This window comes from Engraulis encrasicolus, chromosome 8, assembly GCF_034702125.1.
Source record: "Engraulis encrasicolus isolate BLACKSEA-1 chromosome 8, IST_EnEncr_1.0, whole genome shotgun sequence".
Lineage (NCBI taxonomy): Eukaryota > Metazoa > Chordata > Actinopteri > Clupeiformes > Engraulidae > Engraulis > Engraulis encrasicolus.
The window spans coordinates 53,516,210-53,532,735 of record NC_085864.1 but is presented as its reverse complement, the minus strand read 5'-3'; the positions used below and the strand labels follow the sequence as shown (position 1 = coordinate 53,532,735).

Genomic DNA, 16,526 nt, shown 5'->3' with positions numbered 1-16,526 from the left:
GCAGCGGGTAATACTGTATATTATCGTGACGTTGACAGACCTGGGGTGAGTTTCTCAAAAGAGAAGTTGTTAGCCTGTTAGCAACTTCGGTAGTTGCCAATGGGAAAATGCATTGAAAACAACAAAGTAGCTAATGTAGTAAGCAACTTTGGTTTTGAGAAATTCACCCCTGCGTTGTAGGAGGCCATTAGTATGCAGATCATATGCTGTGAATGTCAAGAGGCCTATGACATGTTTTACACTGTCAAGGGCTTTGACAACAGAACTTAAGACAGAGCTTAAGACATGATTGCTCATACCGACCTTTGAATTTACTGATGCTGTCGGTAATGATAGGTGCCTGTCCTTCCACCAATATCTTGCCTGCCAGCTTTCTGAAACATTAGCGGTTTTAATTTTACTTTGTAATTATTTATTTGTGTTTTGTATGTCGCCTAGGCTATATTGTTAAAATGTTTAGAGTTAATGTTGCCAATAACGATTGCTTCTACATATGATTCTATTCTGATAGCCTTAACAAATCGAGTAAGTGGATGGCTTTTTATGATCAAAATGTATTTCCCACTGTCCATTAGCATGCGAAAATGGACAACAAAACAATGCCATCGTATTTTTATTTCACATCATTTAAGGGATACGAAAATGTAAGAATACTTTATTTTCTGTTAACAATATTAGCATACTTTCTCATCATTCTCTTCAATGTGACTATCCTGCTGGTTGTATTGAAGGACAAGTCTCTTCACGAGCAGCCCATGTATCTGTTGATGTGCTGCCTGTTATTCAACTCTCTGTACGGCAGCTCTGCACTGTTTCCGAGACTTTCTGCTGACATTTTGTCCAATACTCATGCAATATCGCGCCCGGCATGTTTCACACAAATATTTGTTGTTCACACCTATGAGATATCGGAGTTTACTCTATTGTCTGTGATGGCCTATGATAGATATGTGGCCATATGTGACCCACTGCACTATCACAGTATCATGACACAGAGGAAGACGTTTCTGCTCGTTTTATGTGCTTTTTCCTGGTCACTCTTTTGTGTGATCTTTGGCTTATATTTGACAATCAGGCTCCCTTTGTGTGGCTATAAGATACCAAGCAGGGTGTATTGCTTAAATTGGTCCGTAGTAAGACTTTCCTGTGTGTCTACTGTAGTAAACAATATTTGGGGATTTTTTGTTGTAGTGACAACCATATTTCTGCCTGCAGGTTTCATATTGTTCACATACATCAGGATTCTCATTGTCTGCAGAAAAAGCACAGCTGAGTTTAGAGGCAAAGCGCTGCAAACGTGTCTACCGCACATTGTCAGTTTTGTCACCTATTCAATTACAACATTTTCAGATGTTGCACTCAGTCGGTTTGATCCCTCTCAGATTATACAATCTTTAGTTTTGGTCGTTTCACTTGAATATTTTGTGGTTCCGCCATTACTGAATCCTCTGATCTACGGCCTAAACTTACCAGATATCCGACGGAGAATTTTCAAAATTAGAATTTCATTAAAGGTTGTTGTGACATGACTTCAGCAGTCATGATGCTATACAGTATGCAAGCAGTCAGATTGTGAACAACATTTGGCTGTTGTGTGTAACCCTGCAGTTTTTAATGGTTTAAAGTGCTTTAATATATTTATTAAAGTCCATTTGCTCTGCACATGCCCATGGAAGTAACTGAAACTTGAAAAAATATCAATGATATCATTTGCCAAATTGATAATTGAATTGTCCTGCCCCGCATTGCGATGCATTGCTGAATTGATTATTGTTGATACCACCAAGGAGCATATTAAACACATGAAATATATTTAATTATGATGTATTTTTATGAGTATGACTGAAATTACTCAGACTGAAATGAATCGTCTCGAAATATAGGTCTTCAGAGCCTATGTTATAACCTTACTGTCACCCAAATTATAATGGCTGTGTCTCAATCTGTTACTTAAGGCTTTCCGTAATATCATAGCAATGTTGTTATGATGTAATTGAGTATTTTCAGCAAGTGAATAGGCCTGCTGGTGACCCCATCTGCACTAAGAGGCTACAGGTGCAGTAATATTTTTAGTAATCTACTTCCAGAATTCATACTGCCCATTTACCAATGCTTGTTTTTCACAAATACTTAACACATTCTAAGAAAATTTTAATTTTCATATATGAAAAGCTGGATCTTCTCCATTTTGAATTACCAGAAATCGTCCTTTTCAGCTACACAACTGAAGCTGTACTTAAACTGTACTTTGGTCGTACAAGTAAATATTACTTAATTACTTAAAGACTGTTAAAGTTTGGCATGTCATCATGGAACAAGTATTGTCAGCTACTGGTTCAGCTGTTTGAAGGATGGGCATTGCATCTGTAAAGGATACTCACAACATTTTTATATGGCATGCACATCTACCTGTGTCACCACTCAATAAATGTAACTAATTTGTTTGCAACAACTTTATTTTACAGACTCAAAGTCCAGAAAAGAATATGCAGTACATTATATTACAGTACAGTACAGTACAGTACAAGACAACACCCCCCCCCACCCCCACCACCCCGCCACATAGCAAGGCCAGGGGTCTCATTTATCAAGCGTTCTTAGGCACAGATCTGTGCGTAAAGCATGCGTGCGATCATTCCTGAGCAAAGTGTGGGATTTATGAACATGTACTTGAACATAGAAATGTGCCTAAATCTACGCACACCTCAGACCACCATGCGTGCGAGTTGAAGAAACATGAAATTGCAAATAATATTGACCGTGCAAGGTACAGTTTGCTTTGAATGGCAATGGAGTATGACAATGTGGTATTTGACAGTGTTTTCTTCCATGTGTGTCTCCTTCTTTTATTTATTTTGAAACACTGTCCTTCCCCTGTCGAAAGCACCTCCATTTCTGCCGCGGAAATGTTTATATCTCCGCACTTCCCGCCAGTGCTTCGAGTGGCACGTGTGTCCGAGTGTGTTCATGTGTGTCCAAACAGGGTGGCGCCTTCGAATTAACATGGCATTTTAATGCCATATGGTTACTTGGAGGCGTTTCGGGATGCAAATTACCCCGAATGCGCACGTGCACAGTGATTTGGGCGGTGTGGGATTTATCATGCAGAGGTGTGCATAGGAGCAGCCAACGCACGTTTGATAAATCCCGATTTTTCTATACTTCCGACCATTCTATATTTTACTCGTAGGACACAATTTAGAAGGCATTGTACGAACAAATGATAAATGAGGCCCCAGGAAAGGCAAAGCAGGCTAGTTTATTTGTACAGCGGATTTCAGGAAACAAGAAAGAAAGAAAGAAATTAGGGTCAAAGAAAAGTAAAACATTAAGGTAAAACATATGGTAAAATACAAATAAGGGTTAAAACATATAACGTAAAGCTGCTAGGGGAGTGCATCTGAGAACAGCTTTGTCTTGAGTCACACACACACACACACACACACACACACACACACACACACACACACACACACACACACACACACACACACACACACACACACACACACACACACACACACACACACACACACACACACACACACACACAGACAGCAGCATTAAAATAAAAAAAGAAATCAGATTGGGAATAAAGCCACATACAATTGGCTTTGCCAGTCTATCTCTATGCCTGCATAATGCAAAGTGATAGATGTCAAATATGGTACATCTAGATACTTATTTTCACGATAAACGGCATTGATTCATGGCAATCGATTATTTAAAAAGAATAAATTTGAATTTGATTTTTTTCACTGGTTCATTTTGTTCAGTAGAGAATAGGTAATATTTCTGTTGCAATGGAAGCCCTCCCAAATGATAAAATGCTTAAATAAAATAAACTGACTTGTGAATGCTACATCGCAACTGACAAGCTGTATTTTTACACATTTACTGAAGTAAATATTGCAACGCATCACGATAATACATGAATCGCAATACATTGCGATATAATCACGTCGTGGCATGTGTATCGTGATGCACAGTGAAAACTTTGTCAATACCCAACACTAGTTTTGAGCTTACTTAACTCAAAAAAGATTCTTCACCTATTTCATAAATTGCGATTTATTGTCAAACATGAACTTTCTCATATTGAAATATATATGACAGAAACAAAATCCAGTCCATCCCATAGTCTTCTCCAAACTGAATGTGATGCAAGTTGCATAGCTATGCTACCTTTTTGACGGTTTGTCCGTTTCTATTTTAGTCACATTGTGTTGCCATGGCTGGCCTCCTCAAGCTCATTCAGACAGTCCAGTGCATGTGACATTTCAGGTAAACATTACAAAAGCTTGAATATAGCAGTGAAGGGATTACGGCTGTAACGGTATCGGACCAAGAAATCGTGATACGCAGCGTCACGTTACTGTATTGCAGTGCAAGAAGGCAGTATCATGATACACCCTTTCAAACATGGCCGTAGCCAGCATTGAGGTCAGGGAGGTCCGGACCTCCCTCACTTTTCAGGGAATATAATTTATTTTTTAAGTCTCCTCTTTTACATAGACGTTTCAATTGACGTTTGTATTGACATTGCTTTCGTGTATGGGTGAGTGTGTGGTACCATTGGAAAAGGCTCTCTCTGCCCTTTCCAATGGTATAGCACAGTGGTTCCCAACCTATGGGTCGGGACCCCCCTTATGGGTCGCCAAAGATCCACAGGGGGTCGCGGAGCCCTCTTGATTTTAAGGGGTTTCGTTTTAAATATATATAGCCCATGTTAAATAAAAGACAAAACATTTAACTAATAAATGCATAGACGCAACAAATTGCTACATTAAACATTTATTCTATATTTGACCAAAGACGAATTGAGGAATAAAATAACTAAAATTAGTTTTCGCAGGAAACGGAGGGCATCTTGTGACTCCGTCTCGTGCGGGCGCTCGCGTGGTTGGGTCACCAAAGCTTACAATAGTAAAAACATGGGTCCCTTAAGAAAAAGGTTGGGAACCACTGGTATAGCACACAGGTAAATGTCACATACTGACGGAGAACCAGTGTTGCCGGATGGGAAATGATGAATGCTTTTTGGGAGGCAACTATCGTACAAGACCTAAATTGATGTTTCAAGGCATCTAAATGAACTGAATGATAACTCTGGAATTTCTGAGTATGCCTATTCAAAATGTTTTGGAAATCTTCATTTTCCATGCTTCCATACTTTTCTCTACTTGGTCAGACAAGTAGATATTAGTTTATTCCAGTAAATATTCATGAAAACATCACATTTGTGAAGGGGTAAGCATTTTGAAAATAAATGACAAAAATGACATACTTTTATTTTCGCAAAAATTTCACATCATGGACCTCCCTAAATTCAAAACCCTGGCTACGGCCTTGCTTTCAAAGTTCTGTTAGCCTTCAGTCCAGACAACAATGGTGGAATATATGAAAAAAGCAAGTGAATTCATTTTAAAAGATATATTTGAAAAACCGGGGGGTGCATCGAACCCTTGGTTAATAAAACATTAATACAACTAGAAACGACAATCAGATCAGGTTTACAATTGACTTTTGCGAAAGGAGAGAAATTGAGAGGCCTGGACAACATTGTCCTCACTTGGCGTCTTTCGTATCTCTTCCCTCTCTTCCCACGAAGGTCCTTTTTTAATAACAACATTGTTTCTTATCAGAGGCAACATTGAAATGTAGCATCCTAATCACATAGTTTTCTCTGGGGAACATTTGGAACAGTACACCAGTATATGAAACAAGTACAAAAGTGAACACAAGCAAAGTTTTTGCTACGGAATATAATTATTTCTACAGTTGAGTTTATTGTTACAACCTTAAAAGAGATGGAAGGAGATCACCAGCCAGCTTAAAGTTAAAAAATAGTACCTTTGGGATTTGAAAGGATAACTGGTTACATGCTACTAGTGAACATGACAAAACAAAGTAGAATTTTCAGCAATGGTGAACATAGGACACTGTCTTATTAATCTACATATGAAGAGTTCAGCTGCAAACCCCCCTAAGTGCCTTTTCAGAAAATAATCTTAATTATTTTTTATTTAATACAAAGCTATCAAAATTGCATATTTCTTTATTTTATTTATGTAATATAACTATTTATATGTATTATCAAGTACATGAATGTAAACCAAACCAACAACGGGGTTCTCTAAAAATATAGAAGCGCAGGTCTTCAGAAATGGAGTTAGGGGGTTTTGCATCTGAACTCTTCATACAGTGATGTTAATTTTCCATGGCAGTAAGTAGGCTGTACTGTATATGTATACTGTGTAGTCTTTAATAACAGTGGCATTAATGGGTTTTCTATTACTGATTTGTACAGACTTGCTGTGAACATCAGAGAACATCTGACTCTCCTCAATTGTGTTATTATTACCAGAGAGAAATGTGTGATATTGAGCATAGTTACATGCATGCCTAACAAATGTTTGATTTTGCTTTGTACATGTTTGAACATTGTATGTATTAGTGCTAATAGATGTATCCCTAAAATAAAGTGTTACCCCATTTTCAAATGGAATATTGCCAGTATTCAGTTCAAAGCAAGGTACGGAATATTCTGTTTCCGTGGGTGAACCAGTGTTCGGTAACCGGGATATTCTCGAAACATGACCACATTTGGAATGAATAAAGACTCACAGTGCATACACACCAGACATTCGCTTTCGCTTGACGTGGCCGGGAGCATAGCGAGTCCGAGAGGTTTGCAGGCTGTTTAGTTATTCCCTTTCACACTGCAGTCAGCGTTCACGTTCTATCCGCGCACAGCAGCATCCAGTCCCACCCTACTCATGTTTTAAAGTGATACTGTCCCATTTTTGGAAATAAGCTTATTTTACACCTCTCCTTGAATTAAATGATTGAGTTTTACCTTTCTCCGGTACTTTCAACCGTTCTCTGAGTATGGCAGTGCAAATTTTACCTCCATGCTAGCAGTTAACATTGAGTCCTATGAGACCAGCTGGTGGCTAACTGGTCTCATAGGACTCAATGTTAACTGCTAGCTTAGACGGTCAAAAACGGTCTAGCTTAAAAACGGTCATCACTTAACTGTCTGGAGCTGTTGAAGAGTTTTTGGAACTATGTGCCTCAATCCACGAGCAATACCCATGATTCAGGGGCCCACGCTTACACCATGCTTTGGTGTGCAACGCGGGCCCATGCTTACACCATGCTTTGGTGTGCAACGCATGATCTGTTTTCATGTTTTCTAAATGTTTTTCGGACTGATACCAGTAACCGGATACCTCTGGGCACGTCAAGCGGCTGTCTCACGCTTTCAGTATGCACCCTCATGCGGAAACCCAATACTGCCACCATTCCATTAAAGATTGGAATATTATTCACATGTAACTGCACGCAATTATAGAGTTGTAGGAGGCCACTGGTATGCAGATCATGGCTTGACACTGGCACCTGCCAACCGACCAAATGCTGGTAAAACTTGGCTGTGGCTGGTAACAATTTCAGTGTCAATTTGGCAGGTAGCTTACTCTATGGCATGACCTATCAGAATAGTATATATTCTTCACTTGGCCCTTTGAGTATCAATTGTTTGTTCAGGAAAAAGCTCAGTTTCTATTTGCTTGTTTTATTTCCATGTATAAACAAATGCACTAATCTTCTTGCTTTACATGTAAGCATCTTTTCTTCTGAGGTTAGATGTACAGCGTCATGATTTTAAAAAAAAAATTAAAACAAATTTGTGGCTAGTAGAATAGTTGGATGGCTAGAGACTCCGGAAAACCACTAGCCACAGTGGCCGGCACGCCAAAAAGTTAATGTCAAGCCTTGATGCAGATCATGTAGGGAATGTCTCAAGGGTAATGAAGTAGTGAACACTGCCAGGGGTTTTGACGGCAGAGCTTAAAGCTGAACTCCTGTTGCGATTGTGTCTAGTGGCTTTCATACTGCTGAGACTGCAGCTACAGAAATGCACCCGTTTAACCTTTTCTTATAGTGCCAGACAGCTCTCTGAAAGTGTTTTAATTTCAATTTTAGGTTATTTATTCATGTATTCAATGTTTTTACAAATGATTCTTGTATATTTGCTCAAATGTATGGACTTACACGTATAACAAATGCTTCTACGTTAGAGCCCAAGCTGAATATAGACTAGAAAACAGAGAAGAATATAGCATATAAAATAGAATAGAATATAGACTAAAAAAATAGAATAGAATATGGTGATGGCTATTCTTCAAAATGCATTTCCCACTGTCCAATAGCCTGCAAAATGGACAATAAAACAATGCCATCATATTTTTATTTCACATCATTTAAGGTTTATGGAAATGTAAGAGCACTATATTTCCTCATAACGATAATATCATACTTCCTCATCTTTCTATTCAATGTGACTATCCTGCTGGTGGTATTCAAGGACAAGTCTCTTCACGAGCAGCCCATGTATCTGTTAATGTGTTGCCTGCTATTCAACTCTCTGTACGGCAGCTCTGCCCTGTTTCCAAGACTTTCTGTGGATCTTCTATCCAATACTCATGCAATATCGCGCCCTGCTTGTTTCACACAGCTATTTGTTATTTACACCTATGGCATTTCTGAATACACTATCCTTACTGTTATGGCGTATGACAGATATGTTGCCATCTGTGACCCTCTACAATATCACAATATCATGACACATAGAAAGACATTTTGGCTGATTTTATGTGCTTTTTGCTGGTCAATCTTTTGCATATCACTTCCAATGTATTTATCCATAAGGTTACCGCTGTGTGGAAATCGTATACCTCGACTGTACTGTTCAAACTGGTCCGTAGTGAGGCTTTCCTGTGTGTCTACCGTAATCAACAATATTGTGGGCCTTTTGCTCGCTGTGGCATCAGTCTTTCTGCCTGCAGGTTTCGTATTGTTCACATACATCAGGATTCTGATTGTCTGCAGACGAAGCACAGCAGAGCATAGAGGCAAAGCCCTGCAAACATGTCTACCGCACATTGTCAGTTTTGTCACCTACTCCATAGCATCTTTTTCTGATGTTGCCCTCAACCGGTCTGACCCTGGTCAAATTATAAACGCTGTAGCGATACTAATTTCTCTTGAATTCATTGTGATTCCGCCATTGTTAAATCCACTGATGTATGGCCTAAATTTACCAGATATACGAAGGAAAATTCTAAGTATGATGTCTTCATTGAAAGTTACCTTTTAGTTTATTTGAAAATGTTACACATTCATCATGGAAGTATACATTAAAAACGAATCTTGATGTGTTGTGTCTGTACGTTTATTTACCATGTCTCTGGTTTTGCTCGTGTATTTTGAATATCTTGAATATCAATCATCTCTGATGTTTAGTGCAGCTTAACTAACTTCCAGATTGATTGGAATCATTGTTATTGCTTGATAACCCATTGATGCCTGATGTTGCGTTGCGCAACATTGGCCCTGGCGCCTGGAGCTGCATTACGCAACATTCAGGCTCATGAGATTTGAGACAACTTTATTAAAAGTCTCTGTTGGTTTGAGATGAATGAACACATTCTAATGAAAGATGAGGGTCTTAGCGTTCAAATGCAACTTAGTGCATATTTTTATGTGCTTCAGAAGCTGAGATATTTAGGTTTTTATAGGCTGAGGGCAGCTTTTCTTAAAAAGGGCTCGGGCATTCAGCACCCTTTTTGCAGGTGCCTTAGGCGTCAATGGGTTAAAAACAGACTGCTTGTTGCGCAGAAAATGAGATGGGCATTTTATAGTGGGAAAGGAATTGACTTTTTGTTCTGTTACCCGAGGACTGCAAATGGGGACACAGAACTTTCGAGGCAGCATATTGCAACGTGCTCCGGTGTGCGGGGGATGATCTGTTCTGATGTATTTTAACCAAGGAGAGTAGAGACAGGAGAGCTTACTGACGTCATAACAGCGCAGTACGAAATGAGGGCGAGGGGAGTACGGAACTTTTATTCTTCTTCTACGGTCAGTATTGGACGCATCAGGGAAGCATGTAATGCCACTTCCGCGAGGGTCGGAGTGTGGAACAGGTCATAGGACAGCGCGAATGTCCTCAGGCAACGCTCCCGTACCACACCGTGGCCAATGCATTTCCCCCCTAGAGATTGTTCTTCTGTCGAGTTTCTTTGATTTTAACCGTTTCGGACTGATACTGGATACCTCCGGACACGTCAAGCGGGCGCCTCACGCTTGCAGTGTGTATGCTCCCTTAAGGACAACTCTTAAACTCTGTAAAATGCCTTTTTATGGTACTTAAAGGGACACTGTGCAGGAAATGGTCAAAAACGGTACTGCAACTATGCTGCTCATTGAAACTGGGCTGCCTATTGCCAAATTTGATCTTTACATGAAAGTTTACGAAGTAATAAACAAATATTTTCTAGTGTGGTCCAACTACAGTCATTTTTGCAGCTAAAAATGGCTACTTTTGGAAATTCAAAATGGCGGATCATGGAGAAGATCCCCCTTTTCATGTATGAAAAGTGCAATTTTTTCCAGAATAGTAAATACTTAGAATTTGATGGTGGTGTTAAGTATTCATGAAAAAGGTAACATTAGTGAATGGGAAGCATTTAAATTCTGGAAATAAACAACTAAAAATCTCACACAGTGTCCCTTTAAGCCGATACCTTTCTACCACCTGATAGCTGACAAACTCCCGTTGACTTAAGATATTATTCCATTTTACACTCCTTGAGTTGTAAACCTTACCTTTGTTCTGTTCTTCCATCCGGGCAGAAAGAAAATATGTTTGTTGGACAAAAAGCAAAGTAATGCGAAACTCATTCTTTTCATAGGATAGTAATAGGGTGCAAATAATAATCGAAATGTATGGATGTATTGCGATATAGTCTGACGATTGAATCGAATCGCATCGTATCAAAGATAATCAAATGACAGGCCCCTGCTCAAGCACCTAGCTCCATAACATAATAGAAGTGGAAAAATAAGTAGTCGAATCCAGGGTTCACGTTAGCCGGCTGTGGCCGGACATTGGCCGTTTGCATGAATGAATGACCGGCAAAATAAAATGTTCCCGGACAACATGTCCGACAAAAATGACAGCAATTAGTCAGTAAATAATATTAGCCCATTTTAAATAGGCCTACTTAAAGTTACAAAACACCAGTAGGCCTAATATGAAACTGAACAAAGCTGAAAATATTTGTGAATAGCCTATGTAACTGAACTTGTCATAAACAGCACGCAATATTGCTTGCGCTCTCGTCCCCACCGTCGTTGTCCTCAATCACGTTATGCTTATAATCCCTTGACTCACACTGGCTGCTGTGCTGTCGAGGAACGATTCTGTTTTTTTGTAGGCTATTTTTTACCAATATATCAGTGAACACAACAAAGGGCATTGCATTTGCAAAACCGTTTCATGCCCAGTTGCGAAGTCAAGCCTAACGGTTGGGGACTCAATGGCATGCGCAGCATCGCCGCATCGAATCACTTTCACTTTTACCTCTGCTGAAAAATGGTGGTGGATCTCCAAGTAGGCTACAGAGGGTGAAGTTAAACATTCCAGAGAACGATGGGCTCGTGAGAAGTCCCAGTGAAAGTGCATGCAGGGCTTTATAGCTGTTTTCATCACCGGCCAAAACGTGTAGCCCATAGAGCATCGTACGGAACGTGTCAATTCCATTACTTTCGAGAGCGCAGGAACACAACGCAATATAGTTCAAATTTCAGTAGCGTCGATACCATTACTGTAGGCCTACTATTACAGGCATCACCTCGTTACCCAATTTGAGAAGGGAAATGCTCTTCGGGTTTGCTGATAAAACACACTGTTTGAGTTGATAATTTAGGGATCTGCGCACAGCACGTTGGCTGGCTGTTTTTTCTCTCTTTCAGTTCGAGCTCTCGAGTGTGTGAAAGAAAGCGCGCGTTTACTCCCCGGCCCGTGCGCACAAGCAGGGCTCTAAATTAACACCAGACAACTGGCCAAATGTTAGTGAAATTTAAGTTTTGCTGGCAGAAAAGACCAATTTACTACACTTTGACCCATTAGGGAGTGTGTGTTTGGCTATATGTGGAAAGGTCCGTTAGATATTTCAAATGTCCGGTATTCTGCAATACAGCCGGCCACTTGTCCGGCCAGTAAGAATTCTAGCGTGAACACTGGTCGAATCGTATTGTATCGTATCATGGGCCACTAGTTCGACGCCCTTTCGTGACTTACCGCTTACGTCATACGACCCTAAACCTAATCCTAACCCTAACCTTAACCCTAAACCTAACCCTAACCCTAACCTTAACCCTAACCCTAACCCTAACCTTAACCCTAAACCTAACCCTAACCTTAAATCGCTTGTTTGAAATGTTTGATTACCATGTGAAGTCACGAGAGGGCGTCAAACTAGTGAGTCCCACCTTTAAGTATCAAAAATAATCAAATTGAATCGCATCGCATCGCCTTGAATAACAAGATATTGATATTGAATCGTATCGTCATGGATGCTGTGATTTACACCCCTACATAGTAATAACTTATTAGACTTATTATAGCCCAAAAGAAAAATCAAAGGTGTGATGTGTAATCCCAGGGCATTTCGCTTGTTGGCAGGCTTCATTTAGGCCTACAGTAAATACAATGCACAATACACAAATGAGATATATTTCTCCTACCGCTCTTATTTTTGCAATTATTTACTTTAACCAGTTAACATTCAAAGTGAAAGTGAAAGCCCATTGGGAAACTCCCAACTCCTATTGTCATTGTGACACAGCACTCCACAGCACACAAGTGAACACTGCACACTGCACACAACGAAATTGCATTTATGCCTCACCCGTGCAAGGGGGCAGCCCTCAGTGGCGCCCCATGGGGAGCAGTGCGGTGGGACGGTACCATGCTCAGGATACCTCAGTCATGGAGGAGGATGGGGGAGAGCACTGGTTGATTACTCCCCCCACCAACCTGGCGGGTCGGGAGTCGAACCGGCAACCTCTGGGATGCAAGTCTGACGCCCTAACCGCTCACCCATGACTGCCCTGTGATTCACCAGCCGCCGGCAGGATAAAGCCCGGCCAGCGGTTACAAATCCATGAGCTTTCTCCGGCACCATGACCACACCACCATGAGAGAGAGACACTTGCTATGGGTAATCAGGGCACATTAGACACCCCACTCTGCCAGGCCCCACTACCACTGCACAGGGCTGTGCTGATACCACCCAGCCAGCCCAGATACCACATTCCATGGGCACTAAGCATCAGTAGACACCCCGACAGTACCAGGCCCATGCAGCCGGGGTTTGCAGCTGCATGTGTAAAGGGCCGTACACACACATCGCTGCTATTTGCTAGCTTCTCGCTTGCTCGTCTACTCGCCTCTGTTTCATGGAACGTTCACTGAAAGTTCCCGCGGCTTTAACTCATTGGCTGCCAGCCATTTTCATAAAAGGGTAACCCAGAGTGCCAGAGATTTTTCAGCATTTTGGGTGTTTTTTGGAGGCTCACAGAAAATTGAGTTCTGTGTCTATGTCAACACCATACCTATCAAAACACAGATTAGACGCTCATCTGTCATCAGAAAAAAACGGTGTCTCTCTACCCCTTTCCGTTCTTTCATAATCATCTGTTGAAAATAAGTGGAATTCGCCAAAATGCTGCTTTCTAGCCAAAAAGCTGAGAAAACGCCATTTGAAGTTGACCTATAATTGCAAGTGTTTTTGCTCATAATGACACCGTCCTAACAACTCCAAACCTATCAGATGCTATTACAGAGTCTCCTGTCATCTGTAGCCAGAACAAAAGATCGTTTGTATGGTCTTTTCAACCTAATACTGTACTGAAATATAACGGGATGGGCTTGAAAACAATAGTGTTTTGGTTTGTTGCTGGCGCGCACAATGGATCATGACAGCAGGTGCATGTAACTCATGTGAAATACTAAACTCAGAAATACTGTCTCATAGTCCCTCTGTTTAGCATGTAGTCCTCTCGTTGGGGATCAAATAATCACAGCTGATTTGTTTCCTCCTGTACCGTGTGAACTGGGAGACAGGCAGGCAAGCAGCACAACTTAGCTTACTGCTGCTTCTTTGGCAGAGCGGACAATTTGCAGATTGATGATTACTGTCATCATGTTTCTGCTATCTTGTCATATATTGTTCAATGAATTTTCTTTTGATAAAGTACTGATCACATATCCAACATTTCACAAGCCGATTGGAGTGGGGAAGGCTAGCTGGTCTGAGGCTAAGTGCAATGCTTTCTCATGTGAGCTGAATGTGTCTGACCAGACACAAAGGCTAGCCTACTCTGTTCCAAGAATCTGCAACCCCCCTGTCTTTTTGATGATACAGTAAGCTGATCATACTATACAGATCCATAACTGCAACTGTAGAATGAGTAAAAATAGTTGACTTACCAAGGCTCCTTTATTTAGGCTTAGTTGTAAATTGTTAGCGATTTCGTGCTAGCTAGCTAGCGTAGCAAACAATAGCCAAACATTCCCAACTGAGGTGACCACTAGTCCCGTGCATTTTCCTGTTAGATGATCTTTTGTACGCATCATCCTGATGTTGTGTAGGCTGATCACATTATCCAAAATGAAACAGTTGCCACACAGATCATCTCTGGTTGAACATGGTATATTTTGGGCAAGCTAGTTACAATGCCTACTAGCTAGATGGCAACAGGGGGGTGTATTTTGGTCATGAGAGGAAGTTTTTTTTTTTTTGTCAGGCTCTACTAAAATCAGTAGAATACTTGTGTTAAAATCAGAGGGCGAGAAAGTAGACTACTGTCACAGGTGCATACTTTCAAAAATGATTTTGCTACTTTTGCAACTTTTGAGATTATAATAGTAAAAAGGGATGTTTTTGTCTTGACATTTCCTCTTGATGTGAGCTAATGCCCTGCCCTGACTGTTCCTAAGGACACTTCTGCCACCTACAGGAACAGTTAGAACATGACTAGAGGCGTGAAATTAATACACAACATAGGTTAGACCGTCCTCAAGGCGTGGCTGTAAAAAAACGCAATTATCGGCAAGCGACGTCGAAGGCAGGGGGCGTCACTTTTCGTAAATGACGTCATTCGACGGCTAAGGCAGCCAATGAGTTAACTGCCAATGAACAGGCGAGAAGTACCGAACTCTGCCTTCCAATTGGTTACTCGCTTACTCGCCTCGCTCGAAGATAAAATATTTTCAACTCGGGATCCGCCCACATCGCATCGCTTGTACAGTATTCGCCTACTTGTCTGCTAGTCTCGCTGGAACACATTGACATTCTATTGAGTTAATTCGCTGTGCGAGTAACTAGCAGCGACGTGTGTGTACGGCCCTTAACACCCAGTTGCCGCTGCCAGCTGAGGGCGAGTGATTACACCCGCCCGCGGGTTTCAATTAACAATCAATGAACCCTGCGGGTGGGTTCCAATTAACAATCAGACAGCCAGGGGCGGGTTGGTGCAACATCCAATCAGCATGCAGTTCTGTACTTCACAGGTGCAGCTTGTTATTGAAGCATTTTTTGGTGTTTTTCCGCAGAACAAGTCGACTAGTTCCTGCATAATGTCACAAAATCCTCGGAAAAGAATATGCAACATGGCTGAGTCGAGCGCTGAACCAACAGTATCCACTGATGGGGACGAAACATACGTTGAATGGGAGCCTGACAACATGGAGGACACAGACACAATGCTATTGAATTCATCCCTGGACGAAGACTCTGGGTAAGTACCATGGACAGCGCTTCTGTGTATTACTGAGTGTATTAATGAGTCAGACAGGGCCAAGAGCTGTTCGGTCAGGGTAACATGTTCTGAAAGTCTCTGCGCTGCATTGTTTTCTATTACAGAGATGAATACATACCCCCAGCGAAGAAGATTGGGGGGAGAGGAATAGGCCGGCCGCGGGGTAGGCCTTCTGAACGTGGCAGGGGTAGAGGAAGCAAGGGCAGAGGCAGAGGCAGAGGCAGAGGACGAGGAGTAGGCCGCCTGCCTGGAGGGCCAGGAGGAAGGGGGAGAGACTTGCCCCAAACTGAAGATGGACCTAGATGACAGGACGTGGATGACAGGACGCAGAGGTACAAGATATACTTCCACAACAACCAGTGTTTAGACCAACTCGTACGCCTGGTCCGCAAGTTATTACTGGGGGAAATTATTCCATCTCTTTCGCCTATTCATCTCCGATGCAGTTTTACAAAAGGTCCTCAGTAACACAAACAAATTTGGGAGACGGAGGCATGCACATCTATGGGAAGAACTGACCATGGCAGACATGTTCAGCTATCTATCTCTGATAATTTACATAGGTCTTGTTCACGCACCAGCTCTTACAGACTACTGGCGAAGGGCAGAATTATATAGCTTTCCTCGGGCTGGGTCAACCATGTCTGGCTGTAAATTCAGATGAATCTCCACCAATATCCATATGTCTGACCCTGATGAGGACGAGCTCAATGCAGCTTGGAGAGGCACCCCTGAGTTTGACCGCCTTCAGAAGATTAAACCCCTGTACACTGATATCCGGCAAAACTGCATTTCCAACTTCCAGCCAAGCCAGAACATTGCCATTGATGAACGAATTGTCGCCTCCCGTG

The 16,526-nt window shown here is 41.5% G+C and overlaps 2 protein-coding genes across 2 annotated transcripts; both read left to right on the top strand.

Moving 5' to 3' along the window:
• The first annotated feature begins 584 nt into the window (after positions 1 to 584).
• Positions 585 to 1,529, top strand: LOC134453979 (olfactory receptor 51I2-like). Its single transcript, XM_063204724.1, has one exon. It carries the CDS (start codon positions 585 to 587, stop codon positions 1,527 to 1,529), a length of 945 nt encoding a protein of 314 aa, XP_063060794.1.
• Positions 1,530 to 8,224: 6,695 nt separating this feature from the next.
• Positions 8,225 to 9,163, top strand: LOC134453978 (putative gustatory receptor clone PTE03). Its single transcript, XM_063204722.1, has one exon. It carries the CDS (start codon positions 8,225 to 8,227, stop codon positions 9,161 to 9,163), a length of 939 nt encoding a protein of 312 aa, XP_063060792.1.
• The last annotated feature ends 7,363 nt before the right edge of the window (positions 9,164 to 16,526 follow it).

Excerpts from the sequence above, each read along its gene's own strand:
- LOC134453979 (XM_063204724.1), top strand. The coding sequence starts at position 585 with ATGGACAACAAAACAATGCCATCGTATTTTTATTTCACATCATTTAAG.
- LOC134453978 (XM_063204722.1), top strand. The coding sequence starts at position 8,225 with ATGGACAATAAAACAATGCCATCATATTTTTATTTCACATCATTTAAG.